Source organism: Oxyura jamaicensis, chromosome 24 (genome assembly GCF_011077185.1).
Source record: "Oxyura jamaicensis isolate SHBP4307 breed ruddy duck chromosome 24, BPBGC_Ojam_1.0, whole genome shotgun sequence".
NCBI classification, from domain to species: domain Eukaryota; kingdom Metazoa; phylum Chordata; class Aves; order Anseriformes; family Anatidae; genus Oxyura; species Oxyura jamaicensis.
This window is the reverse complement of record NC_048916.1, coordinates 1,396,297-1,421,850: the sequence shown is the minus strand read 5'-3', so window position 1 is coordinate 1,421,850 and position 25,554 is coordinate 1,396,297. Positions and strand designations below refer to the sequence as shown.

The window sequence follows — 25,554 nt, the reverse complement described above, 5'->3', positions numbered from 1 at the left end:
CTGCTAAAAGGGACTTTATCCAAGAGCAGAACCCTGCTCTATTCAAACAAATAGAAATGTTTTAAGATCCTTTTATATTAGGCTTATCATAAATGGAGGGATTCTGTCCCTACCTGGTGAAATAGAGAGCACAATACAGCTGTTTAAAGGGATTCAAACATTATGAAGTATAGCGTGATACAACCTTGTCCTTGGACAAGGTTTTCCATATTGTCTGGTTGAAGAATATCCTGTCTGCCTGTATGAAGCATTGCTGCATGACTCTCTCTTTTGCTGAGCCCCAGGACCCAAAGCTGCTCACAAAATTTCAAGTAGTATGTGCTCCTGAGCATGGTGACACTGAAGAAATGCACCTTTGTCACCAGGGCCTTTGCTGATTCTGCTACTCGCTGGGCACAACGTTGCTCGGCTGAAATTTGCTTACAGTACTCACAGTTCCATGCAGATGGGCTGGATGCATCTCTTCAGATCAGCCACCTTGGTTTTCTATTAAATAAAACCAAGACAGCAATTCGGTTATCTTGCAATAACTTGAAAAGTCTGAGGGAGGTAACGCTGCTCTGGGCTGGGCTTCCCCACGTGCAGCAGGGCTGCAGGAAGGGCAGGAGTGCTGGAAGGTGTGCTGGAGGGGCAGGCTGCGGCACCCGGAGCTGCGCATCCTCTAAGTTCAGATACTGGCAGTCACTCATTTGCTCCGGTGGAGCCTAAGGCTACTAGAATGGGAGCCAGTAACAAAGCATTTCTTTCCGCTTAGAGACTACAGACCGTGTTTGTCAGTGTGGAAGGGATCACAGGTTTTGCTAGCTTAGCCTTGTTCCTTTTGCATAGCTGCACGGTACAGGTGCTGCCCATCCGCCTCTGTACGGTGACGGTGCTTTAGTAAAGTGCCACCTGAAGCTGCATTTGGGGTAAATGTATCCTTGTGTTAAATTCTTCCATTTCAGCTGTCGTGTCATTTCTGCACTGGCCAGGGATCAGAACAACGGCAAACTCTCGGTTTAGTACCGGACCTTGGAAAATCTGTTTCTGTAAATAATTCATATTAATGTTGCTACCGTTTTTACACGCTCTGTAGAATGCGTTCTGCTTGGCCTGAAGTGGTTTCTCTATTTTGTTGTGCAGTGTCCAAAAAACACGGCAAGCTCATCACCTTCCTCCGTACATTCATGAAGTCGCGCCCAACAAAGCAGAAACTGAAGCAGCGGGGGATCCTGAAGGAAAGGGTGTTTGGCTGTGACCTGGGAGAGCATCTTCTCAACTCTGGCTATGATGGTAAGGAACAACCCATTTTTGAGTTCTTCCTCTGTTGGGAATCTTACTAAAGAGGGATCGTATCTAGCAAAGGGGTGGAAGGGGTAGTTGATACCAGCAGAGAAACGTGTAATGAGAATCAGTGGCTGAAAGATTAATTAAGACTAATGCTAGTAAGAAGCAAGCATCATGGTTTGACATGGGAGCACTGAAAGTGGATGGGAACTACTCTCAACCTCTTGAAGTCTTCAAATAAATACTCAATTTTTTTTGAGAGGGAAATAAACTTCATTGTTGTGTCAGTGAATAAGGAACTGCTCTGTTAAATCCATACACTTCTCTCCAACTCACTACCTTTGATTCTAGCATAATCTGCAGTGTAAATTCTTCATCTGCCCTTCCTCTGGGTTTCAGAAAATGTACAGGAATTAACTGGGTATTATATTTTGTCATAGCTTTATTTTCTGTCTGTTACGGTGACTTCCCTATAGGTCTCCTCTGCCCCTTCCACCTTCCCATCAGCATTTTAGGGAGGCAGCAAAGATGAGCTCTCCATTCCAAGAGAAAATTACACAATTGTTACTACTCTTCCTTGGATGAACTTTTGTTTCGTGTGCTCCTTCCTAGCATCTCACTGGACATCTCCAATCTAGGCTGTGAAATCAGGGAGGTACCTGCGCTGCTGAGTAGCAAACGGAGGACACAAATTCTTCCACAGTTCACTCGTTGAGGTCGTTCCCACAAATGGCCTGTGCTGAGGGTTTTTTAGGAAAGCAGCGTGGAGCAGCAATGGGCCGCAGCCAGTTTGCCCAGGAGTTAGAGCCATCGGGAAATTAGTGACAGGTATAGCATCACTGGCTGGCTATGTCAGCGTTGGTCTGTTTCATGTTTTTGCTCTTTGCCTAATGCGATAGATACTGGGCCATGTCTCATGTCTGCATAGACCTCATCTGCCAGAGTTGTTAACCTGATGTCTCCCAGCTTTTGTGTGGAGCTCAAGAAGTAAAGTGACACGTAGGGTAGGAAAGGAATTTCTGTTCCGTTTGTTGCCAGAGGTACTTTAGGTTCCTTGTTCATATGAGTGCCTTCTGGAAAAGGGATGGTAAAGGGTGGGGAGCTGTTCTGTGCACTTTCTTCCGATGGATTCAGTTGGTAACAGCAATGTGTAGTCCCTTGTACTCCCTTGCCTGACATGAAGTATTTTACTGCCGGTTGGTGAATAATATGAGCTTGTTCTTAAGAAATCAGGACTGTGGCAAGGCTCATTGGCTTGTTAATTGGAACCAGTAGAGATCTTTATTGCTGGGGCTTGAAAAGCATCAGCCAGCCAGAAACTGCATGGTTTGAAGGCAGAAATATACAGTAACCCATGTAAGAACTGCATCAGGAGTGGGTAATTTACACCACTGGGTAGCAATAGAGCTGGTTTTATATTCATGCTGTGGGACCAATCTTGGAGGGCAGGAGACATGCCAGCGGTGAGCTCATTAATGGGAAGGAGAGAGTTCTTTTTGATCCTCAGCCCTCCTCCTGTCCATTTCAGTTAGACACAAGTCAGCAATAATTAAAGCTCTTCTTTGCTCTCTGCACTGACTTTTTTGCCTGGCATTTTATTTAGCAGTAAAAGACACACCCTGAGCTGAACTAAACTGTCCTAACAACACCAGAGACTCCTGCATGGCAGTCTGCAGGAGGTCATTCCTTGTCCTGGTCCCTCCCCTGCCATCACGTGCAGCTGAGTGATTGTGACTGAGCTGTGCTAATGAGGTCTCTTCATCTGAGAAGTTAGCAGTTGCTTTCAACCTCGATTTAATAACTCTTTCCTAACTCCCCAGAGTGAAGCAGATCCAATTTGAATGTTGCTAACAGGGGCATGTCTCCATTTCACACAGCAGGATTGTTTTTTTCTATGTGATTCAGCTCTCTGACCTGTATTCCAAGTGATGTAATCCCCGGGATTGGTTTTGTGGAGACATTTCTGGGTTCCCGTGAATCAAGCTCTGTGCCTGCACAGCATTTTAAGATTCCCTCACTGTAGCATTAAGGTTCCTCAGTCACGGAGCCAAGTGCAATGCTCCATGGTGAGAGAGAGCAGCGATGCAGCCCTGTTTCTTCACCTCATAAACAAGTATTTTTATAGGAGCACATAGTACTTTTGCTGAAGCCTGTGCGTGATACCTACTGGTAATGCGTTGGGATTACACCTATAAAAGGTCTCAGTTCAGAAATACAAAAAGAACCCAAGGCATTTATAGATGAATTTGGATTAATGGTAGTTTTGGTGTGTTGCCGTCCAACATCCAAAAGATTTAGCAGGACTGGACTGAAGGAGAAAACAACACTGTCCACAGTTATAGAAAGGGGTGGCTAGGCATTTGTGTGCTCTGCATTAATGCACCACTGAACCAAACTGGAGCTACGTTAATTCTTTTATTAGTTATCATCCTGGGGAAATGACAAAACCTAACTTCCCAAAAATGCCCCGTGAAACAACGTCAGCCATCCCAGTTTTGAAATCATGACCATCTGAAACTTTGCTGAACTGGGCTTGTCCTTCAGATAGGCAATGGTGAGGGAGGAAAAGACAGAAAATAAAAGGAATATGGAAGCACGAAAACTGAAAGGAGCCTCACATTTAATAAACACTGAGCTGAGGCAGCTGGCTCAGATGCTGTAGCTAGGAGAGCGTAGAGCTGGTCACGTGTCTGTGTACCCAGAAGGGAATGTACAAACACGAGGGAAGGTTTTACCTCCTGCAGCACGTTGTCTTTCTGTGAGCTCAGCAAGTATCACTCTCGTTCTGCACCAGTCGCGCCGCTGTCAGAAGGAGAGTACCAAGGCGTGAGATGTACAGGAGGAAAGAGATGCAGAAACAAGACCTTACTGTTATGGAGCAAGAGCCCAGGTGACAGAATCCTGCAAAGCTCCATGTGTGTGCTGTACATGTACTCGGTTCCAAACTAGCAAAGCATTTATCTTGATTTACCTGAATTTTTGAGGTTAGTCTTGCACTGGGGCCGAGCGCCGTCTTTTCTGCAAGATGCCTGTCAGGCTGGCGTGACAGAACTTGTGTCTGCTGAACTTCGGGACATAATACCTCTGTTTACTGGAGTTTCTCCTTAGGGGAGGGTGTCTAGGTACGACGGGATGAGTGGAGCACGCAGGCTGTTGCTGCTACTGCCTCTTCGTTTTTGATGAGGGTGCAATTTGTCATTTTTTAATTGTGGTATAGAGACCTGAGCTGTAACACTACAAACAGGTATAGGGAGGGAGGTACGGATTTTAACGAGTGTTTACAATAACAGTAGGGATGAGTACTGCACCTTAAGATCTCTCTGTGTGGCGGGTGACTCATGGTGGGGATTGCAGTGATTATTGGGCTGGCAGCTGTAGACAGGCAGTGTCCTGGGTTTGGGGTTTGGTTATTTTTTTCAATGCCAGTCTGTAGTGTGCCGACACTTAGAGCCCTCCGCACAATGACGGGGCCCTTCTGTAGGAGTTGCACCTCCACATTGTGTGGAACAGTCCTTTCCCAAAGGCCATTGTAGACCTGGCAGCAGTGAAGGGAAGGAAGCATCATTGTCCTGTTTCTTAGATGAGGATTTGAGTCATGGGCACATCACAGGATGATTTTTCAAAGTCATTTGTATTTTAAGCTGCTTTTGAAAATGGGCATTAGGAGCCCTAGTAAGTCACACTGGAAGGTGATGGGATTTGGGGCCCTAACTACTTTGCCAAGAGTGAAGGAGGAAGGCTGGCTCGTTGTCGTTGGGTGTGATTACTCAGGGCACCCCGAGCAGTGCAGATCCCAGACCTCTCTGACTTAAGACTGTTGTTCTGGTTGCTGGACATCAGATAACCCCGGCCTTCACCAAATCAGGGAACCGAGCAGTCTCAGGTTTTATAGAGAGTGGACGAAGTGTTCAGAGCTGGAATCCGGGCTGGGCACGCACAGCCCTGCGCTCTGGTCACCGGGCCTGGCTGTCCGTCGGTGCGTTGTTCTCAGTCAGCGTAACAGCGAGCTGCCCTTGTTGCTCCTCCTCCTGCCATGTGCAAGTAACGCATTTCAGGCTGGTACCTGCAGGGGTGAAACCAGTTTTGATATGAGGGATTTCTGACTTCTCCGTTGGGTCTAAATCTAGCAAAGGCTGCGGTGATACACCCATCAGGCATGTTGGTTTGCACAACACCTATCAGTCGCCCGACGCAGCCTGCCTTCAGAGGCCTGTCTCCATTTAATTTTAGTGCGTTATTCATTTGTTGGCTCCTCCTGGGTTTTGAATACTCACCTTGCCAATGAAGCGTCATTTGGAAGCGGACCAGGCTCAGCAGGGAGTAGCTGTTTCTTCGTGATCCTGCGATGTTCCCAGGTGGTTTGGTGCCGCTGACACCTGCCATGCTGGTTTGCTTTGCGGAGCTGCAAGATGCAGCCAATTCAGCGTAATCCCTGACGAGTGAAGAGGCCCTGTTCCCTTTATGGGTAGGTAGACTTTTTTTTTCTCCTAATATTTTCTCTCAAAGGAAACCAAATAGAACTCAAATGTAGCCTGACCCCAATTAGACAGAATTGTGCATGCAGAGCATGTGTTTGTTTAGTGTGGGAGCTGGTTAAATGCTGCATTGCAGCATCTGTACCATGTCCTCATTTGTGCCTTAGAACGTTTCAAAACGTGGCTCTCCACAACTCCTGAACTTAAGACCAACGTAGGAGTCGGCAGCAACGTGGTTAGCACAAACTTTGTGCACAGCTGCCCGGAGAGGCCGGTGGATTAGGAGGTTATGGCATTCAGCTCCTTCCCTCGTTTTTATCCAGGTGAAAAGTAAAAATAACGCCCAGTGTTTTGCAATACGTGGCTAGGAAGTCCTTGTGTAAACGGCTGATTAGAATCAAGTCAAATGCTGTCTCGTTACATCATTTTGTAGTACAGTGGTGCTAAAGCCAAGCGGTTCACCTGGACTGTTTCCTTTCAGCCTCCCATCTCCTCTGCTTTAGCCTCTTGCACAGACAAAAGGGGGCAGGAAACCTGCCTGGAGGTTGCCTACAAAGTACAATCAATAAATCCACCTTTCAGTGGCAATGCGCTGCGAGCCCCTTAGGTTTGTTCGAGTGATGGATTGCTTCACGGACTGGGCTGGGTCCAGCAGCGCTGGGAGCGGGGAGGCTGCGCAGCAGATCCAGCGCTGCGGTGGTGCCGGTTCCTCTGGCTTCGGGAGCTTGCAGAGGGGTTGGGGTCAGTGAGCTGAGGTCAGCGAGCCAGCGGACAGCCTCGGTGCTCTTCTGGGAATTTGAGCCGTGAGCTGCAGTAGCCGGAGGATTACTTTCCGGTGTGCTTTATATTCAAATGCTGCTGGGGATAAGTGCTGGAATTGCTTGCACTGCAGGGGATGAGGTGCAAATACTGGCAGCTCTTCTATGCTGAAAATGTTCCTGTTGCCTGGCACTTGATAAAAACGAGTGTTTCTCTCTTGGTGGTTAGAGTGGAGTACAGGCTAACCCTGGTGTGCCCTAAAACTCTGTACAGGTGTTCCTCATGGCATAAGCCATATAACACAGCCAGCTATATTAACAGAGGATTTTGTGGACTAAAAGCAAATGATATTTTTTGTACCTCTTCAGGTATGTGTTGCATTGAGACATCTTTATGCATTTGTTGTCTTGATACTTCATCAGCTTCCAGAACTGGAACAGGTGGATTTAGAAATGGCACTAATTTGTAGTCGACAAGTTCCCCATGTGAAGGGATCCATAGCTCCCCTTCGAGTTAGTCAGAACTCTTCTGGAAAATACCAGTGACTGGTGGTCAACAGGGAGGGAGAGTACTGCTCTTCTTGCTGAAAAAGTGCATGTCTACAAAGTTTGCTAACATAGCTGATTCTTGCTTTCTGTTCCTCTTATTACACCCCAGTTCCCCAATTTTATTACCAGTGATGTATGATGAGTTGGGTAGGATTAAAGGAAGAATACAATGAAAGCCGAGACTTTTCAAAACGGCATGCAGGATCAGATTGGAGCAGAGACGTGGTCCTGTTACGTACTGGGCACGAGCAACGACTGCATTGAGGGGATGGTTTTATTCTCTTACGCTGGTCATTGCGCTCCTCAGATAAGCTTCTTAAGAGCACCTGGGGACTGGTGGTGACATCAGTTTGTTCTGGGTCCTCTGGTCTTACCCTCTCCTTCAAGTAATCCCCTGGCTGCCGTTGGGTGATGCATTTGCCTTCGATACTAATTTATTGCAGATTTGAGTATCGGAAGAACAGTGTTACCAGAACAGAGTAACCCAAGGAATGAGATCTTGGGCAGCATCTTGGCAGGGATCTGTAAAAGCCTGGCTCCCCTTAGCTCCCAGATAAGCTTTGTAATCTATGTCATCTCTTTCGTTCCTCATATTAATGTGAGGAGTCCCTTTTACTAGCTGATAATTTTAATTGTAAGAAAAGTCTGGCTGGATGGATTTGGATCTGTGCCATCTGTGAAGGAAGTCTTGATTTGGAATTCAGGACAGCTGAGTCTTACATATTTATTAATTTTTGGTTTTCTTGATGTTTTAACTCTTTGGGGGTAAATTAGCTGGTGCCCACTCTCTTGCTGTTTGAGGATGAAATTGAACATTAACAACAAGAAGTAAAACAAACTTTGCTACAAAGTAGAAAGCTGTAAATATTTACAAATGTATTATTCTTTTTCCTTCCTCTCTCTGAGTACTGTTTTTCAATGTAAACACAAGACAGCCCCTGACATCCAAGAAGTTCCAGTTTATGTTCACAAGGCTCATGATGTCGTTTGTAGAGAATTGCTTTGCTTCAAGATTTTAGCTTCAGAAAGGCTTTTTAGCATTTGTCGAGTTCCCATCAGCAATAGACACTCAAGCCTGACGTGGGCCCGCTGCAATTCAAATAGCAAATAGTTGTGGGGCAGCAGAGAGATCTTGGAGTGCAGTTCCCCGGGGCTGCTTGGGACTGTTACGACTTGAATGCTGGCAACCACATCAATAGGTTTGTTAAGCAATAACTTCTTGATCTTATACCAAGATTTATTGAAGTGCTGCACAGAAAAGGTAGGTTGTGTGTGTTAAACATAATGTTTAGATCAGAATTATTAAATTGGCCACAGTCATTACAACAGGCTGAGGAGAATGTTGGCTGTGACTGAGGCTGAAGGTTTATATGAGATACATAAATTCTCATGAACCCTTGGGCATTTTTGTACTCTTAATAGGTAGAGTATCCAAGCTGAAAAGCTTGAATGGGAACTAAAAGTTTCAGACCTCCAGGTAGGTTCTGATCTGGCATCATGCTTTTAGTCCTCTCTCAGTTTTTAAGCATTTATATGTCTGAAGGAGTTTTCATGCTTAGGACATAAATCTGATTTGAAGGATTTGTATGCATCTCCTTTTCTGCCAAGATACTTCTTGTGTGACTTTGGGTAAGTTCCTTCAAATAGGATCCGTCTCCTTCCTTTACTCTAAAAGAGGTGTAAGAAGAAAATAGCAGATCCTGATTTCCTTGTTGTCCCAGCAGGAAAAAAATAATGCATGCTTACTTACCTGATGAATTTTGTACTGCCCTCAGTTAGCTGGGGGAGAAAAGAGCCATAAATAAAACACGTGCCACGTGCAGGATTCCTGTCCAGGGCTACAGCTCAGAAAGCAGTGGGTACATCTTGTGTTTCCTGACAAACCTACCAAATAATGCAGGTATTGATGAAACTAGAAATATCTTTATTTAACATGAAATTGTAGCAGTTCTGCCAGTGCCCGTGAATGAGCTCAGAAGACAACAGTTCATAGATGGTGAGGCTGTGATTGTCTATCAGTAAACTTTTGGCAGTACTTGAAGCTTTAAAAATTGGTTATATGCTTCATGCCATAGGGATATAGTAAGTTTTTTCTCCTCCCCAAATGATTTCTTTTGCACTTGAGGAATCATTAGACACATACTCTTAGTGATTTGACTTGTATGTTAGAGCCCAAACCAGCCGTATCTGTTTCTTATGAACCTTTTTCATTTTCTGCTCGTTTTATGTTATGCAGTGACATACCGAAATGTCACTGTCTCTTGCGTCTGGGTCCATGTTTGCTTCAGCTCTGCACACAGTCGATGTATAAACTTGAAAAAAAATGGTTGAGAAGTTGCATTCTGGGGCAGTAATTCAGTGGGGTTGTTGTGACTTGACAGCCCCTTTGAGCTTAACGGTACCATCAGCCATACTCTTCCATTTATCCTGCTGTCCTGCCGGCCACTACTTCATTTGGCTACCCTTTTTTCAGGTGATTGGCTATATATTGAAACCTGTTAGCCTCAGACATGCCAAAGCCAGTTTCCTTTCAGTATTTCACAATTTATAGTGTGTTTTTTTAAATCAAAATCCATCTCCAAAGGCCTTGGGCAATCAACTCGAAGAGCTAAGCTGTAGTCAGAGCTGTGCGAGCTTAGGGACGTGGTCTAGTGGGTGATATTGGTCGTAGGGGGATGGTTGGACCGGATGGTCTCGGAGGGCTTTTCCAACCTTATGATTCTGTGGTGGGAGCCGGGTGCTCCTCCGCTCAAACCCCATCTCTTGCGCACAGTTCATGGCCTCGGGAAACTTGTTGGTGTCTGCTTCACCGCCACGTTGTGAAGTTAAACTAACAGTCCGGATCTGCCCCGAGGTGCCACAAGGGTAAACTTGTAATGTTGGGGAGGTACTTGGAAGGTTAAGGGCATATAAACATTAAACAGTGGTTATTCAGGTGTTACCACAGGTCAGCACGAGAGACCCACAGCCTGGTGAATGCCTGCAGGACATAACTCCGTTTATCTCCAGGTATCTCCTAGATATATTCTGTTCCTTAGTCGGCTTTGCGTAATTTCACAGATCTAAACGTGTCAGGCATTAAGGAAACCAAAAGGTGCCAAAGTGACTCGAGCCCTTCTGTAAATCACGAAAAGCCTGTGTGGTTCAGCTGCTTCAGCATTTCTTCAGACCTGGCAGGCCGTGCCTCTGTGAGAAACTCCTGCACCATAAAGGACGGAACCAGCAGCCCGGACAAACAGCAATAGTTGTCCCCAACTGGGGATGAGCGGAGAAGTATTCTGCTTTCTGCAGATGAGTTCACTGCTACACACTCGTTGAACACAAGTTGGGACTTTTAACGGCCAATAGTTCTGAGACATTTTGGGCAAATGTCCAAACATAACAGGCACTGTTATTGCTTCACCATCTGCCCTCTGAATTGCTGGAACTCAAGATTATTGGGTATGGGGTCAGCATTACAATGAGGTATGTGGGGTCCCCATGGAGAATGACTTGTCTGGGGGGAGTAGTTGCAAAAAGGGAGAACTGAGAAGGCAGTACAAGCTTTTGCAGTAAAGAAAAGAGACAATCTCTCAGTCCCCTCCCTTTTTACCCTGCCCGCAGCTGTGAGAGGAGAAATTCTTTATGCCTGAGTGACCCAGAGGACAGCAGGGAGTTGAAAATTAATTTGCATTTCGAAACACTACAGCTGTAGGGAGAACAAACATGAGAAAAAATGTTGCACTACATGCGGGAATTGCTTGTGCTCTTGCCCCTCTCTGCTCTTAGCGAGGTGGATACCTTTCCCAGTCTTAACTTACTGTAGTCCGTGTCATTGAGCTAAATGGAAAGCACTAGCACACAGCCCACATATGAATGTGTTGTAGTATATTTATTCCATTTAATGGTTGTGATGCATTTCTGTCTTAAAAACAAAAATACAACCCCAGTTGTGATCCCCACTTGGGTGGATACAACCTGCGCGATGGACGTACGATATAAAGGTCCTTCTCCTTGATACAAAAGCAGTAAGGGTAAGCATGGTTTATGCCACTGCAGTGCTCAAGTGCAAAAATGCCCTGGCACAGACATACCCGCAGCACAGAGTGTTGCTGATGTTACAGGACTTAAAAAGCGTGGTGAACTGCCTTCCTAGCCTGATGCAGCACAACGGGATTTATGTTTCTTAGGCTTGGACCTTGCACTCTTTTTTTACACAGATCCTGGCTAAGCTACCATAAATAAAAAAAAGTCCAGTCTTAAAAAGCAGAGTCCAGCTCTGGAGGCTGATTACACCGTTGGGCGCTGCATGGTACCTGCATGCTAACTGACTCATGCTTTATGGCTGCCTCTTCTGTTATCATCAGTTACAGTACAAAAGTCACAATTTCAAATAAAAGCGCCGCACGTTATCAGGAAATGCTGCAGCTTGTGGTAGCTGGTTTGGACTTTACCCAACTCCTCAACAGTATAAATCATTTTAATGCGGGTCACACTTCTTGAAAATCAGGAAGAGAGCATCTCAGAGGAAGTTCACTCTTTGGTCTTGTTCTTCTCTCTTAATCCTGCTGATTCAAACTTAAGGACACGGATTTAGGAAGGAGCCAAAAGTCCCGAGAAGAGAATCTTCCCAAGTTAGTTGTTGTTTTCCTGAGCTTGCAGGGCATGGTGGGCTCTGCATGCTTATAAAATGGCACGTGCAGGTGATTCCCTGGGTGGCAGAGAGCCTTCCTGCAGAGGGTGTTCCTTACAGGACAGGGCAAGAAAACAAAGTCCATAACCTCTCTGTCTCGTGCTGTTTTACAAGAATTTCCTGCGTAACTTTCACTGCAAGGCGGAGGGAAGAGTTCCAGAATGGAGCAGTTTGAAATGAGGTTTGGAGAAAAGTTACAGTCTGAATTATTAGAGTTTTTTACTGTATTTTTTAAGGAAATTCTTGGAAGTTTCTTTGAAAACTTGAGCTAAGAATAGGAGGAAGAATGATTGGGGTAAAAGCAACAGTACTTCCTTGGATGAGGATATTCATTGTTAGGTTCTTACGTAACTTTGTGTTGGTATGGTAAGGGAGACAGGATTTGTTTGGCTAATTCCTGATGTCTAGAAGTTGTCCAAGTCTCAGCTAGTCACAAAGTTTCAAGAAATGGGCACATCCCCAAAACAGTCCACACCATCCTATATTGCACCACATGTTCCTGGGGCACGTTATCTTCTGCAGGTACCTGACTTTCCTCGCTGTTCATAGAGGCAGCCTGGACTGAGCTGTCTCCCACCTTAAGCTTCATCCTTGTAGCTGATCGTTTAAATTTCTATTCCTGTGGTTCAAAATGTAGCCTTTAACCTGCTGTTACATTCCTGCTCTCGGTTCTGTTCTTCTTCATATTCTTCCAAATTATCATTATGGGTACTTGATGTTCATGGCTAGTTCTCGTGCGTTGGTGGTTCGGTGTGGCGCTCAGGGCAGTTTATTTTGTACTCCTGTTGGGCGGCAGGTTCAGCTTCCCGCATTTGTTTGCTATGTGTGGAATTCAGCTGAGCAGCTGCATTTCAGCATGCCGTGCTCCATTAACCAGCCAAAAGGCCTGGCTTATGTGGCAGTTCACCTTATTGCCGTAATACTGTGACAACGATGCTGCTAGAGGGGGGCTTGATGGGAGGCCTCATTCCCCAGCCTGAACAAATAGTTCTGATTCCAGTAACATTCTTTTTTTTTATTAAAAAAAAAATATATATACATTAAAAACCCTCCCCGAACCCAGGGAGGTACCATTACAAAAGATTAAAAGGGAAAAAATAAAAGCAAGATGATAGGAGAGGAAATGTGACCGATTTCAAGATGAATCAAAACGGTCTTCAGAATGAAAACCATAAAACTTCTGCTTCCTCTAAATGGGAAAGAATTAACCAGTTAACGAGCCCTAGGAGATGCAATAAACCTTTCAAACCAGCTGAGAGAAACTCAGGAACAAGTTGAAACAATTCCTTCAGCTGCTATGGTGATCAGATGTGCCAGGGTCCACTTTGCTGATGCATCCACGTCTCCAGCCTGGCACTACCTGCTGTCTGAGATAGCGGAGGGAAGGGGGTGAGGGATGGGAAGGAGGTGATGGATTTTGGAATGGGAGATGTGTACGGTGCTTGGATTCTCATGAAGAGGTAGGTGATCAAAAGCGGCACCTGCCAGTGGATTTTAGCAGGCTGCAGCTGAGTCCGTGACTTCACTGCAGAGAAGTTACCTGGAGCCAATGGGTGAAGATGGTATTGCTCAGAACAGGAATAAACCCAGCAGCCAGCATAATACTTCTGTTATTTGCCTGGGAACGTGGATCTGGAAGGGGCTGTGCTGGGTTCAATAAAGACAGACACCAGTTCTGGGCGCACAAGTTTTCTGAGCAGCGGGTTACTGGGGACTGGACAAATATAACGTGCAAGGTGCCCTGCCCTTGTTCTGGTCTTTCCTCAAGTGGCCTGCTTGTGGCAGTTGTCAGAAATGGGGTGCTGAGCGTGGTGGAACTTCACAGCAGTTACTGCAAACCACCTGGGTCACCAACTCTGGTCGTTAGAATTGCAGGAAAATATAGTAATTGACTAATATTAATAGGATTATAGCGTAGATGCTACAGCATATGAGAAGAAATCCCTGATAGTTTCCCCCTGGGATGCGGCTGTGGCATAGCTTTCTGATTCAAATCTGGTGACTGCTTTGGGATCCAGAAGCCAAAGTCAGGACCCTGACACCAGTAAGTTCACCTCCGCGGCAGGGGACACGGGTTTATGTAAAGGTAGGTACCTGGAAAAGTCACAGCCATAGGTGGTGGTCTCGGTGCACGATCCTAAGCTTTAGTCTGTGCTGTCACCCTGCTGGTGGTAACAGGCACTGTGCCCTGCATCCACACGTGTAAATGTGTGCTAATGTATATGTAGCTAAGGGGCTTAGGATTCAAAGGGGAGAGGGAGATGAAACACATTTGTCAGGTGTCATCTTTGTGCAAAAATGAGTAAAATCAAATCACTGTTCCAGCAAAAGGCCTCCAAGGGTAATTATGGCCCTCCTTGTATTTCAGTCACTTCTCCAACCATGCAGCATTCCCCCAAAAATATCTGTGGCGCTGGCATGATATATTTAGCTTAAAGAACAGATCGTCCTGGCAACGAGATTAGGAAATGCATAGAACAAGCCTGCTAGATTTTTTTCAATGTATATGAATTCTTCTAACTGTGCCCGGGCCCATCCATGGCAGAGGAGTGGTTTAGGAAGCATGCTGCTGTTGCTGCGGCCCACTGCTCCCCTCCGTGCTCCCTTGACCCGATTCACGTTGTCACAACAGGTTGCTGCTCAGAACTGGTGCACAAATACCATTCTTACCGTGCTGGTTGTTGACACAGCTAGATAAACCCCAGCAGGGTAAGGCCTTGGAAACACGCAGCTTTGTTCCCTGTGGCACAGCCTTCAATTAGGGCGCGCAGGCAGGTGTCCTGGCCGTGCTCGGGGTGTGCAGAGAAACGGGGGGGGCTGCCTGTGCAGGCTCCCCCATGCCACGTTTGCATCACTCCTCTCAGACGTTAGCAGCCTCCCTGGTAGGAATTAGGTAGGCAGGGGATGTGCTATTACTTGCTTATTTATTTCAGAGGGTGCTGCTGATTTCATGGGGTGCCCATTCAGACTGCAGTATCGATCACTGAAATCTTTGGGCTTTGCAGCCGTGCATCAGCAGGTCTCGCTACGACACTCTGAAACCTTACGTCCTTGCCCGGTCCTTTGTCACCCTGGCAGTCGAGCTGTTAAAGGAAATGCATGGCTGATTCGGTGCTGAGCCCAGCATCCTCACTTAGCTCACTGATCACAGTTTTGTGATCTCTCACATTTCTTAATGGGTGGTGGTGGGAAGAGAGGTACATGTGGACATCTCGTAGTCCCGCCCGGTTCTCAGAGAAAGCAAAATGAGCGTTACTTGAGTGTGTCTTGCCATCTAGGGTGCTCTCTTTCCTCACACAAGAAAAGAAAGCGCTAACCGTGTCTGCACCTGAAGGCTGCCCTTTGTGTTCACTGCAAGGGGTGGTGCTGTTCTCACCTCCGGGTTTCTGCATCCATTTATACCTGGGTCGCTCTTGCTCCTAACACTGCGGTGCGGTGCAATACGTAGGCAGCCCATTTTGGCAACCGCTTGAGTATGATGTAATTCCTACCCTATCCACTTCAAGCACTAAAACTTTCTTCTTGAAGAGGTGTTGAATCTTTCTGCGTAAAGGGGTAAGTGTTGTCCTCTAAAAATGTTTTTTTTGAAACTGTATTAGGATCTAGGGCCATCTGTTCCGCCTGCTCTGTTCTCAAGACATTTAGCTTACGGTATTGTGGATGACTGATGCACATTTTACCAACATGCTCTCCAAATGTGTATTCACTCGGCAGCAAGGAGCTGTTGCTTATCCTGGCTCAGATGCCTAGCCGGGCATGCTGTCTGGCCAATTCCTAATGCCAGCAGCGTGGTGCGGCTCCGAGCTCCCAGGGCTGCGAGAGGTGCCTTTCTTCAGAGCGGATGCTGAGGTTTCCTTCTGTAAAAGCCTCTGGCTGCATTAGTGGAAGTTAAAATTTCCATTCCATCTACAGGGGAGAGCAGAAGAAGGTAATCACCTCTGATGGCTCCCCCCCCCCCCCCCCCCAAAAAAAAAAAAAAGCAGTGCTTGATTTCCAACACTTTTTCTATGCCATTGCTCGGTGTATAAGGGCTCTGCATGCCCCAAAGTCTGCACCGTGCTTTGGAAAACAGTGTGAGATGCTGTAAATGCCTAGTGCTGGAAACTAGAGTCTGACCGGCCGAGTATTGACAGCCTCTTGGTATATCTGGGCATCTCAGCTGCAGGGTGTCAGCGAGTATAGCTGCTCCTGCTCAACTGATGTGCCACACAGCTATACAGGCTTTGTTCTGTCCTGTGCTTGGGTGTGGAGCAGACGTGTCCTTAACCCAGCATGGTGCTGACTCCCAGGAACCATTTGGAATGACTCTTCTCTAGCTGTGTGTTTGGCTCTTTGCTGCAAGCCCGAAGAAAAGCAGTGAAGTGACTGGGAGGGGAGAGCACAGAGTTGGGTAGCACTTAGGCGAGCTGACTGGCAGATGGCATTTGCTGCTTGATGTAAGGGGATTTGCCACATGACCTATTCAGAATCTGTGCCACGTGGCAAATTGATCAGACTTGGCATCTAACGTAAGAATAAATCTCGATCATCAAAGAAGCTGTGGCAAAAAGGTGGTTTGCAGAGGAGTGCACAAGGAGGCGAGCTTTTCCATGATTATTTGCTCATGTTCACAAGAGCTCAGTCCTGATTTTCTTTCTGTGCTCAGAGCAGTTTTATCTCCCTACGATAAATAAAATGATTTGCTCTTCCTTAAGCCTACAAGGATGGACAGATAGCTCAAGCAGTGGATGCTGCATGAGGCTGAGAAGTCAACTGGAAAGAATTGGTTGGTGCAGTGGCTTGAATATTAACTTGACACCTAATTATATCTTCTGGGCTTATTTTTCCATTCTGTCATAACCTGGTCTATCTGATGTTTCTGTGAGTGTGGTATGTTGTGTAGCTATCTAAATCCAGTCACGCTCTGGTAGGCTTGGGGGAGGAAATTAGCAGTTGTAAAAACTCCACTGTCCCTGGTGCAGAAAGTAGCATCGCTTTAACATTTGTATTTGCTTAAACCAAGCTATGCAAGCGATTCCCGTATAGAGCTGAATACAATGAAGTCTTTTGGCCAAAGAGAGCATATTGACTCAGTTTTATAGCTCTTCTGAACATGAGATTTAACACCACAGCTCTTGTGGGAGCTGTGATGGGACCTGCACTGTCTCTGCTTGACCAGAAATGGCTTTTTCCAACCTGATTCATATATCTCGGCATTTCTTTAAAGCAAAGAATGCACTTCTGTCGAGCTTCTTCCCCAAATCCTGCACTTAAAACTCTTACAGGCTTTCTCCTCTAAGGAAGAAGTAAAGCACTAGCCCAGCTGGGCTTAGTTTATGGGATCTGACAAGACCACAGCTTGAACGAGGACTTTAATAACATGCTCAACTAACCAGTGACACTTGTTCTTTAGTCCCCCAGGTCCTCAAGAGCTGCACTGAATTCATTGAGAAACATGGCATTGTGGATGGAATATACCGTCTGTCTGGAGTCGCATCCAACATCCAGAAACTACGGTAGGAGCACTGTGTTTGACAAACCTGCTTCTGGAGGCGGAACGAGGCGTGCGCCGGATTCAAGGGCTGTGTTTTCAGGAGCCTGCCCCGTGCCAGCTGTGGGGCTGGCTGCTCAGCAGCTCTGTGTGTGCAGCGTGCACTCCAAGGATGGTGCGCTGGGATTGCCACTGCCTTGGAGTTCTGTTCTACAGGCATGCAGGGTTGTTTGGTAGACTTCGTTCTGTGGGAAGATTTCCTTCAGGATAGAGTATTGAAAGGCTCTGGGATTGTGGTGTCACTGCTGTCAAATTTAATTCCTGTTTCCTCTTGTTCCTGAAGCCCTTTGGAGCAGCTGATACTTCTTGCTGCTTTGGAGTTCTGGCATATTAGCAATTCATTAGCGACATATGAAGAAGCACTTGCATAATTCTTGGTATGTGGCATGGCCCTGCTGCGGGGCTGTGAGGAGGTAGGCTAGGTGTGTGTTGTCCCCACTCGAGAGCTGTTCTCATCACTCTGAGTGCCCTTTATCCTTTTGTGAGGCCCCGTTTCTTCCTCCCATCATTTGGTATGCATTCTTCTGTTGTGAAGGGTCTGAGAGAACCTACTGGGATGTGACTAATTCCAGTTTTGATCGCAGGCCCGCTGCCTCGCAGAGGCGGCAAAGGGGTATTTTCCATATGAAGGATATCCTTTTTGTACCAGCTATTCCCAAGTTAAATGGACGGGTTTGAGCCGGTACAGTTACTGTACAAACCCTTGTATGGATGGGCTTATTCTGGTTCAGCTTAATCCTGTTTTTCATCACAGCAAGTTCAATTTCAAAAATCTACTCCCTGAGCCTTTGATATGCAGGCTCCGAAGACTCTGAAGCGAGGGCAAACATTTTATTCAGCCGACTCTGCTCTGGACAGCAGCTACAATCAGTTATATCCCTTTAATTCCCCATTTTGACTTGTGCTGGCCCATCATTCTAATCACTGCCCTAGTCCATCTTTTATAACCATTTTCTCTTGATGTATTCCAAAGGTGCTTTAAAATGTTTTTCTAAAACTTCAGTTGCATGATACCCTGGTACAGTACAGAGAACAGACGATAGCCTACTTGTCAATCTTCTGAAAGTACATGGCATAAATTGTAGACACTGTCCCTGTCAAATTTCATGACAGATTTTTCATAAGTGTTTGATTAATGTAGGACATGTTGCATTGCTGGAGTTTCCAGCTATATAAACAGATCATTAAGCTTATTTCAAAATTATCCCTACAGTGCCCTTATAAATGAGCAATTGTTGTTAAGTTTCTAATAGAAGGATTGAATTTCCTGGTTTTAAAGGTGTTAAGAGAATTTGATTCCACGTGAGAGATTCACTCCAGGACAGAGGCTGGCTCTGTAGTAGCACGGTAGCTGCCTTTATTTGGCTGGTAGACAAAGCAGAGTGAGTGTGGGGTTGGCATGGGCATCCCTGGCTTTTTTGAGATGCTGTGAAGCTGTATTCTAAAAAATCTACCTTAGGGGGTCGAAAGAAATAAGTTGGTCTCTGTATAGTCAGAGGAAGAAGACTGCATGTAAGGCTTCCCTTTCTTCACTCCATATTCTGCTTCTGCAGGGGTAGGTCTCTGACATGGCATGGGATTCCTTCCTTGGGAAGGTATGCTGGAGCAGCAGGAGAGCTGGACTAGGGCAGGAGATGGCCAGAGAGTGTCCACCGAGGCTCGGTTTGTTTGTATGGGCGGGTTGGTGCCTTTCCCTGATCGCTCTTCTGAGCTCTCTCTTCTTCTGCGGAGCCAAGTGCAGGAAACAAGTTTGTCTTCCAACTGTGAGTAAGGGATGAGTCAGAACGTGCCTGTGGGAGCTGCGTATACGGAGCGCTGAGGAGTGTGGCTACAGGGAATCATCGGTTGGGGAAAACCTTTATTTCCTCCCCTGTGCTGTCATTGGGATGAGGAGCTGGGGCGGACTGTTCACCTTCTTGTCTGAAGAAGTCGGCCCCTCTTCCCCTTCTCACTGGCACTGTGACCTGGCTTCCCTCACGCAGCCTTCGTGTCCAGGCGAAAGGAGCTCCTTCCTCGTCTCCTAAGGGATGAACACTTGATCGAGAAGGGCAAGCTTGGCGTTTGAACTGTGCCTAAGTCGCGTTTTATCTTCTGCGTTACAAATTGTCTGGCCTGGACTCGGGGGAGGCTGGGGCTGTTGTCACCAAGCCCCTGCCATTGCTGTGGTTGTAGTGCAGACAGGGTGACTCCCCACGTTGCTGATAAGTTGTTGGGTTTACAGCTTAACGACAATGGCAGGGACACTGAGCTCCAGCTAAAGCAGCCATGTTCTTGCAGCTCCCTGTGGCCATGCCAGCCCCTGCAGATCTGGCCTGCTAATTTGAAACAGCAATCTCCATGCGCATATCCGAGCAGCAAGCCAGCTCTTGGCCTTCTAAGCTCAGCTTTTATTTCATAGATGTTTGTGATTTTGGTTTTCCTCTCTCTGAAAACCAAGGGAATGCTCGAGGTTTGTCTTCATGTGGTTGCTGGCTCTCTTCGCCCCTTAGCAGAGGCGTGCTCGGCTCACCAGCTTGGACCCAAGGAATTTCTGCACACAGGAGTTTCCATGTGCAGCAGTGCCAGCAGCGCTGCCGTTCAGCATTGCTTTATCATTTCAGTTTCCAGGCCTCTGAAATGCAAAGGGACAGCAGCTTTCATTCTGACCTGCGGGGACTCTTCCTCCAGGCAGCTCCCCATCATGGCCCTCGGGAGCTAAACAGTCGGATTGCCTCCGTGGTCTTGGAAAACATGCTCTGGAGATTTTGTGAAAGGCTCTGTTACGGGAAAAGTGATTGTAGATTAAATTGTAGGCTTAGATTATAAACTAACTGAAAAGGCCATACCAAAAAAAAAGGTCTCATTTTGGAAAAAAGCAATCTAGTAGCAGCACAGGCATGGCTTGGGGGGGCTTTGGTGACTAAGTAATTGTTTTATCCTGTAAATCAGGAAACCCTTCCTTTGCTTGACTGTAATTTGTGTTGGTTTTTATTTTCTTTCTTCCTTGCCAACCGCCCTCTGCCCATTTTTGTGTACTCATCTCCAGACATGAGTTTGACTCTGAGCAGATTCCTGACCTAACCAAGGATACATATGTCCAGGACATTCACTGTGTGGGTTCCCTCTGCAAACTGTACTTTCGGGAGCTCCCAAACCCCCTGCTGACATATCAGCTCTACGAGAAGTTCTCAGTGAGTACAAGTCAACGTCTTTCACTTACCTTGCAGCATGACCTGTTATCTGCACATCTACGCACCTTCCTTTGCCTTAGTTCTGTTTTAAGCTGGTGTTTTTATAGAGACCCAAAGTGTGCATCTGTAAAACCACCAGCCTAACACCAGTACAGCTCATGCTGCACACCAAATGCCCACCTGCTGTTTGCATCCTGCCCCTTCAAAAGGTGGGTGCAACAAGGCGGGGTGCAACAAGGCCCCAGGGTTGGGAGCCTTTTGCTGTTGCCTCATTGGGTTTAGTCACTTGTGCCTTTGTGTCACATCCTACACCATATTGATGCCACTCGGGGGGCCCCAGTGAAGCTTATTTGGGTATTAACAATGCTTGCAAGAATTCCCCTATCTTCTGCCATTCCCCAGTGATATATCTAACAGGAATGGCGTTAGAAGCGAATGCTACTCGGAGCTGCATGTCCACTGCAAGGAAGCGCGCTGTACAATCAAGCTATAAACTGGCCCAGAGCTTGAATTACTTGCCCTTTATCGCATTTAGCTATGTGCCAGTCTGTCTCCAGAGAAGGATGCCTCTTGGAAGGTAGAGAGGCTCAACAAATTCTGCCTCAGCACTAGGGAACAGTGCACTGTCCACTTAGTTCAAGACCCTGTGTCAGGTACCTGGCTTTATTCATATCTCAGTCATTTACTGTGCTATTCCAGGATGCCGTCTCTGCTGCTACAGATGAAGAACGGTTGGTTAAAATCCATGATGTCATCCAGCAGCTCCCCCCGCCTCACTACAGGTTAGTACAGCCTTCAGTCTGTTTATAGCTCGGCATTGCTAGCATTTCGGGAGTGTAATGGTGCGATTCCAGTTTTGCCTCTCAAGATAGCTGCATTATGCCTGTATATTAAAATGGTTTATGGCTACATAAAGTTGATTTATATTTTAATTAGATCATTACCAGACAAACACCATATACTTTACATCATCTTATTTGACTTCCTCTGGAAAGTATAGGAGGCAAATACAAGCTCATTATGGCACAAGTGGCTGATATCATTAAGGAAATGTTCTTATTGAGAGGGCACAATACCCTCTCTAGGAATAGCAGTAAAGACAGTGAAATGTGAACACCAGAAATTGCTTCAGGACTTTGGTTTAAGTTGTTGAAGTGTATTTTGGCTGTAAGCATCCTCCCCCTGCCCCAAATAGTTCTTAGCTGCAGGCCGGTGCTGAATATGTCAATACATCGGGAGCAGCAGCAAGACGTACGAGCACGGCGGGGCAGCTTGGATGATGGATGGGATCGTGTTGTATTCTGGAGTGGGTGCTTGCAGTATGGCAAGGCAGTACTTCATAAACTTTTATCAATTTGATATTTAACTATAATAGCAATAATAGTAGCTAGCAAATGCTAACAGTGATCCTTTGGAAATAATAACTATACTGTGGTGATTATTTAAACAGTACAAGCTTATTAGAATAACACGTGCTAAATGATATGCATTATACTAAAACACACTAATTAGTATTCATAACTATTTTGTTGTGCACAACAGTCTTCAATCATGTTATTATATATATTAATGTTCATTTAACCAGTATTAATAACTATTGCAGTGTATGGTAAATGTCTTCATACTACAAAGTATGGTGATTGATATTGATACCAAAATATAATATTAATGACTATTCAAATGATATTAATAATTACTGCAATTTATACCAATCAATGACAATGTATTGATTGGTATAAATAAAATAATACATTACTATTTAAATATTAATAACTATTGTATGGCATTTAGTCTTAAATAAATGTAACAGTGTATGGGGATTGGTATTGGTAATATTTATAATGCATATCAATATCTAAATAATATTAATTACTATGTATGGTATCATTTGAGTATAATGGGACTATATAATTTATGCTATCCATTATTAAATATTAATAACCACTGTCTTGTAATTAGCTTTGATTATAATGTATGGTCGTAGGTAATTAAATAGCATTGACTAACGTATGGGACTTAATACTAACTAAGTATAAGGTCTGGTAATTAATTAGCATTAAAAACTAATTATAATGATTTATTTGTGTTAATTAAGGGAGCAGGGCCTTGAAGAAGACTGATCAAAACCAAAATCTCCTTTGTCAAGTTTTCTCTGCTGCATTCCACCTTTTCCCTAGAATGGCTCTCAGGGGAGCCCAGTGCGCATCATCATCCCTTAGGGATGCTGGTGCCCGGGACAGGGGTGCCCGGGACAGGCGGCAGTGCAGCGACCCAGCCGGCAGCCGTGTGGCAGGCACTCCCCCTGCTGCTGCTGCACTGCTGTGGGCTCTGCCTTAGCTCACCTCAATTCCTCAGGGTTGCTTGAAGAAGGACAGAAAGACACTTTGTTGTTCTGCTCCCCTTCCGTGAGAATTTCCATGCGGGCAGGCGGCATTGGAGGTGCAGCAGGGCTGTGCTGGTTGCTGGAGATGCCTGCTTTGTGTCCACCCAGAAACACCCATCTGAGCCTCACGCCCTTCCACCTGAGAAGTTTTGGGCCCCTGCTGCCATTTGGTGAAGGGGGCCCAGAGAGACGGGTGCCAGCCGGGCTGCCGCTGATGGCCAGCACCGAGGAGGCGGCAGCGGTGTTTGCATTGCCGCCCCCTGCGCTGGCTGGAAGGAATGGAGCTGGGCCCTTCCTCTTCTTCCCCATGTCATGGTTGCAGCGGCATTTAATCTAAAACACAATCTTTATTTTTACCTGAATGAAAGTCCTGTGAAGCTTAACCTTGTATCTGCTGTGCACCTCTTATATGTGTATAAGAAAGCTGTAGGCACTCATTTCCTAAGTAGAATTCAGATGAAATTCGCTGGTTTTCAAAATCCTGGGCTTTGTGAATAAATAGCCTTCTCTTTACCAGGAGGTTTATATTCAAAGTCCTTTCTTCTACCTCTCTGATGAGCATTGCACTATGACCCAAATACAGCGTGAGGGCTGTATTTCTGTTTCACGATGTTACAATAAAGCCACCAAGTGCTGTGAAGCTCCAGGGTGCTCTGCTTCTAGATCCTGCTGTGCTGGTGGCATTTAACATACTCCCATCCACCTCGGTTTTTGCTGGGTCCAGTCACTTGGCTGAGAGCAGGTGCTTGGGCAGTCTTCTCCTTTACCTGGGACAAATCAGGAGAGACTCCCTCTCACCCCACCCCTGTGTAATTATTTGCTAAAGACAACTTTACCATCCTTCTTACTGCACATTGTTCACTTTTGGGGTTTTTTTTGGTGAGCTCCCAAAGCGAAAGAAGATAATGAACTAGGGTTTGTTTTGTAACTTGCAGCGTGGCTTGCTCATTGGTGCTCAACATTTGCCTATCTCTTGTTTTCCAGGACACTGGAGTTCTTAATGAGACACTTAGCTCGTCTAGCTGATTACTGCTCCATCACAAATATGCATGCTAAGAACTTGGCAATTGTCTGGGCTCCAAACCTCTTAAGGTAACTTTTTTTTTCCCATTCAAATTCAAGGCTTATGTAAGTTTTTGTATTTACAAAAATAAAAGATATCAGTTGTCCAGAAAATCCTAACTTTCAGCAGCCTAGAAAAAAAATTCCTTTTTTTTCCATCCAATGTGCTCTTCTCCTGTAAAATTTCTAATAGGAAATTATTCTGAGCAGGGGGTTGAGACCAGCTGGCAAGCTTCTGAAAGTGATGTTAATAGCTCCGCTGTTGTCAGTGGAACTGCGTTGACACAGCGTGAGAGAATACCCCAGTATTGCTCTCTCTCGCTGCACTGCAGCTCCACTGACCGCAGTTAAGCAGTGGCAAGGAATGAGCCTAGTCTGTTCTCACCCCCAGAACTCCTTCTAGATGATAATTTCTTCTCTCCTGGTTAGATGAGCCTAGTGTGTCCTTGATCATCCAGGAAAATGTGTTTAGTGGCATCACTGATTTCCCACTGCAGAAATCTCCGGAGTCTAATTTGACAGCTTCTGGCTGCAAAAATTCAGACTTATGGAAATGATCTTGGATAAATGTCTCCTAAAATTTGTTTTGAATGTGCCTAATAGGGTATTTTAAAATTAATGGTGTAATTTAAAAAATTGTGCTTTAAAACAAAGACAAAAAAATCACCATGGCTTCTATTGTATTGATTTCTGGACTGCTTTGCTACCAACCTGAGAAATCCGAGTCAGAGATTCCCCTGTGTGCAGTTAATGAGGGAAAGCTATTTCCTCCTTTATGGCAATTCGCCCACAAGCAGTCAAAAGATTTCTTGTTTGAGTTTGCTGTTGAGAATATTGGGGTACTCGCTGGGCAGGACCAGTTGGAGACATTCCCTGCTAGAGGAAAAATGATGCAGAAGACCATGCTGAGCTTTCTATAGTGTCACTGCATTAAACTGCTGCCATTCACCGTTTCTAGAAAGAAGTTAAAGGAAAGCTCCCCGCTTTGGATATGCAATGCTTACCTCAATCTGAACCTGCCATGTGCCTTCTTTCCTTCTTGACCCATTGTTCCTCTTGCCTCTTTCAGTAGGACTCCAACCTGAAACCAAAACCTGGATGTAAATCACTGCAGTCAGTATGACTATTCGTATAATGCTTTGATGAGGTTTATCTCTTAACTGTCCCTAAAGTCTGGTCTGCCCGAGCAATGTGGCACAGTAGTTCAACACGTGACGAAGACTTACCCAAGGGGAGCATATCTTCCAGAGTCTTCTGGCTGTTTGCATTTTATTTAATCTTCCTTTTCTTCAGATCAAGGCAGATCGAGTCTGCCTGCTTCAGTGGAACAGCTGCTTTCATGGAGGTGCGAATCCAGTCAGTCGTTGTGGAATTCATCTTGAATCACGTGGATGTCCTCTTCAGTTCCAAACTCAGCTCAGTCATACGAGATGGAGCAGGTGCGTGACTTTCTCCATTAGCTTTACCTTGATCAAAAACAGTAGCAGACGCTTCATGAAAATCTGAGCCTCCTCCAGGACTTTTTAAATATGTTTTTACTATCAGAGAGAGGACAGATTTCCAGGGTTATGGTAGTAGAACCTGGCAAATATGGCCTAGTTTTTGAAATTGCTATCAGTACCTTTCTTAGAAGCCAAGGATGCTCTACTGGAGCATACATGTGAATGTTTGGCTGATACTCTTATGCAT

General features: G+C 45.7%; 1 protein-coding gene and 1 long non-coding RNA gene across 9 annotated transcripts in view; one reads left to right on the top strand and one right to left on the bottom strand.

Moving 5' to 3' along the window:
- The window catches only part of ARHGAP32 (Rho GTPase activating protein 32), a 255,589-nt gene that overhangs the window by 218,348 nt on the left and 11,687 nt on the right, over nucleotides 1-25,554 (top strand). For all 8 annotated transcript variants that reach the window (XM_035346342.1, XM_035346340.1, XM_035346343.1 and 5 more), the window contains 6 exons: nucleotides 1,123-1,272; nucleotides 17,113-17,215; nucleotides 20,276-20,420; nucleotides 21,120-21,202; nucleotides 23,788-23,895; nucleotides 25,159-25,304. In XM_035346342.1, the coding sequence (XP_035202233.1) occupies nucleotides 1,123-1,272; nucleotides 17,113-17,215; nucleotides 20,276-20,420; nucleotides 21,120-21,202; nucleotides 23,788-23,895; nucleotides 25,159-25,304 (735 nt within the window). The remainder of the gene's footprint in view (nucleotides 1-1,122; nucleotides 1,273-17,112; nucleotides 17,216-20,275; nucleotides 20,421-21,119; nucleotides 21,203-23,787; nucleotides 23,896-25,158; nucleotides 25,305-25,554) is intronic.
- LOC118178104 overlaps nucleotides 19,298-25,554 on the bottom strand; it is a 46,589-nt gene continuing 40,332 nt past the window's right edge. Inside the window, exons 3-4 of the long non-coding RNA XR_004756068.1 lie at nucleotides 24,870-25,331; nucleotides 19,298-20,006 (exon numbers count right to left, since the gene is read on the bottom strand). This is a non-coding gene — a long non-coding RNA (uncharacterized LOC118178104). The remainder of the gene's footprint in view (nucleotides 20,007-24,869; nucleotides 25,332-25,554) is intronic.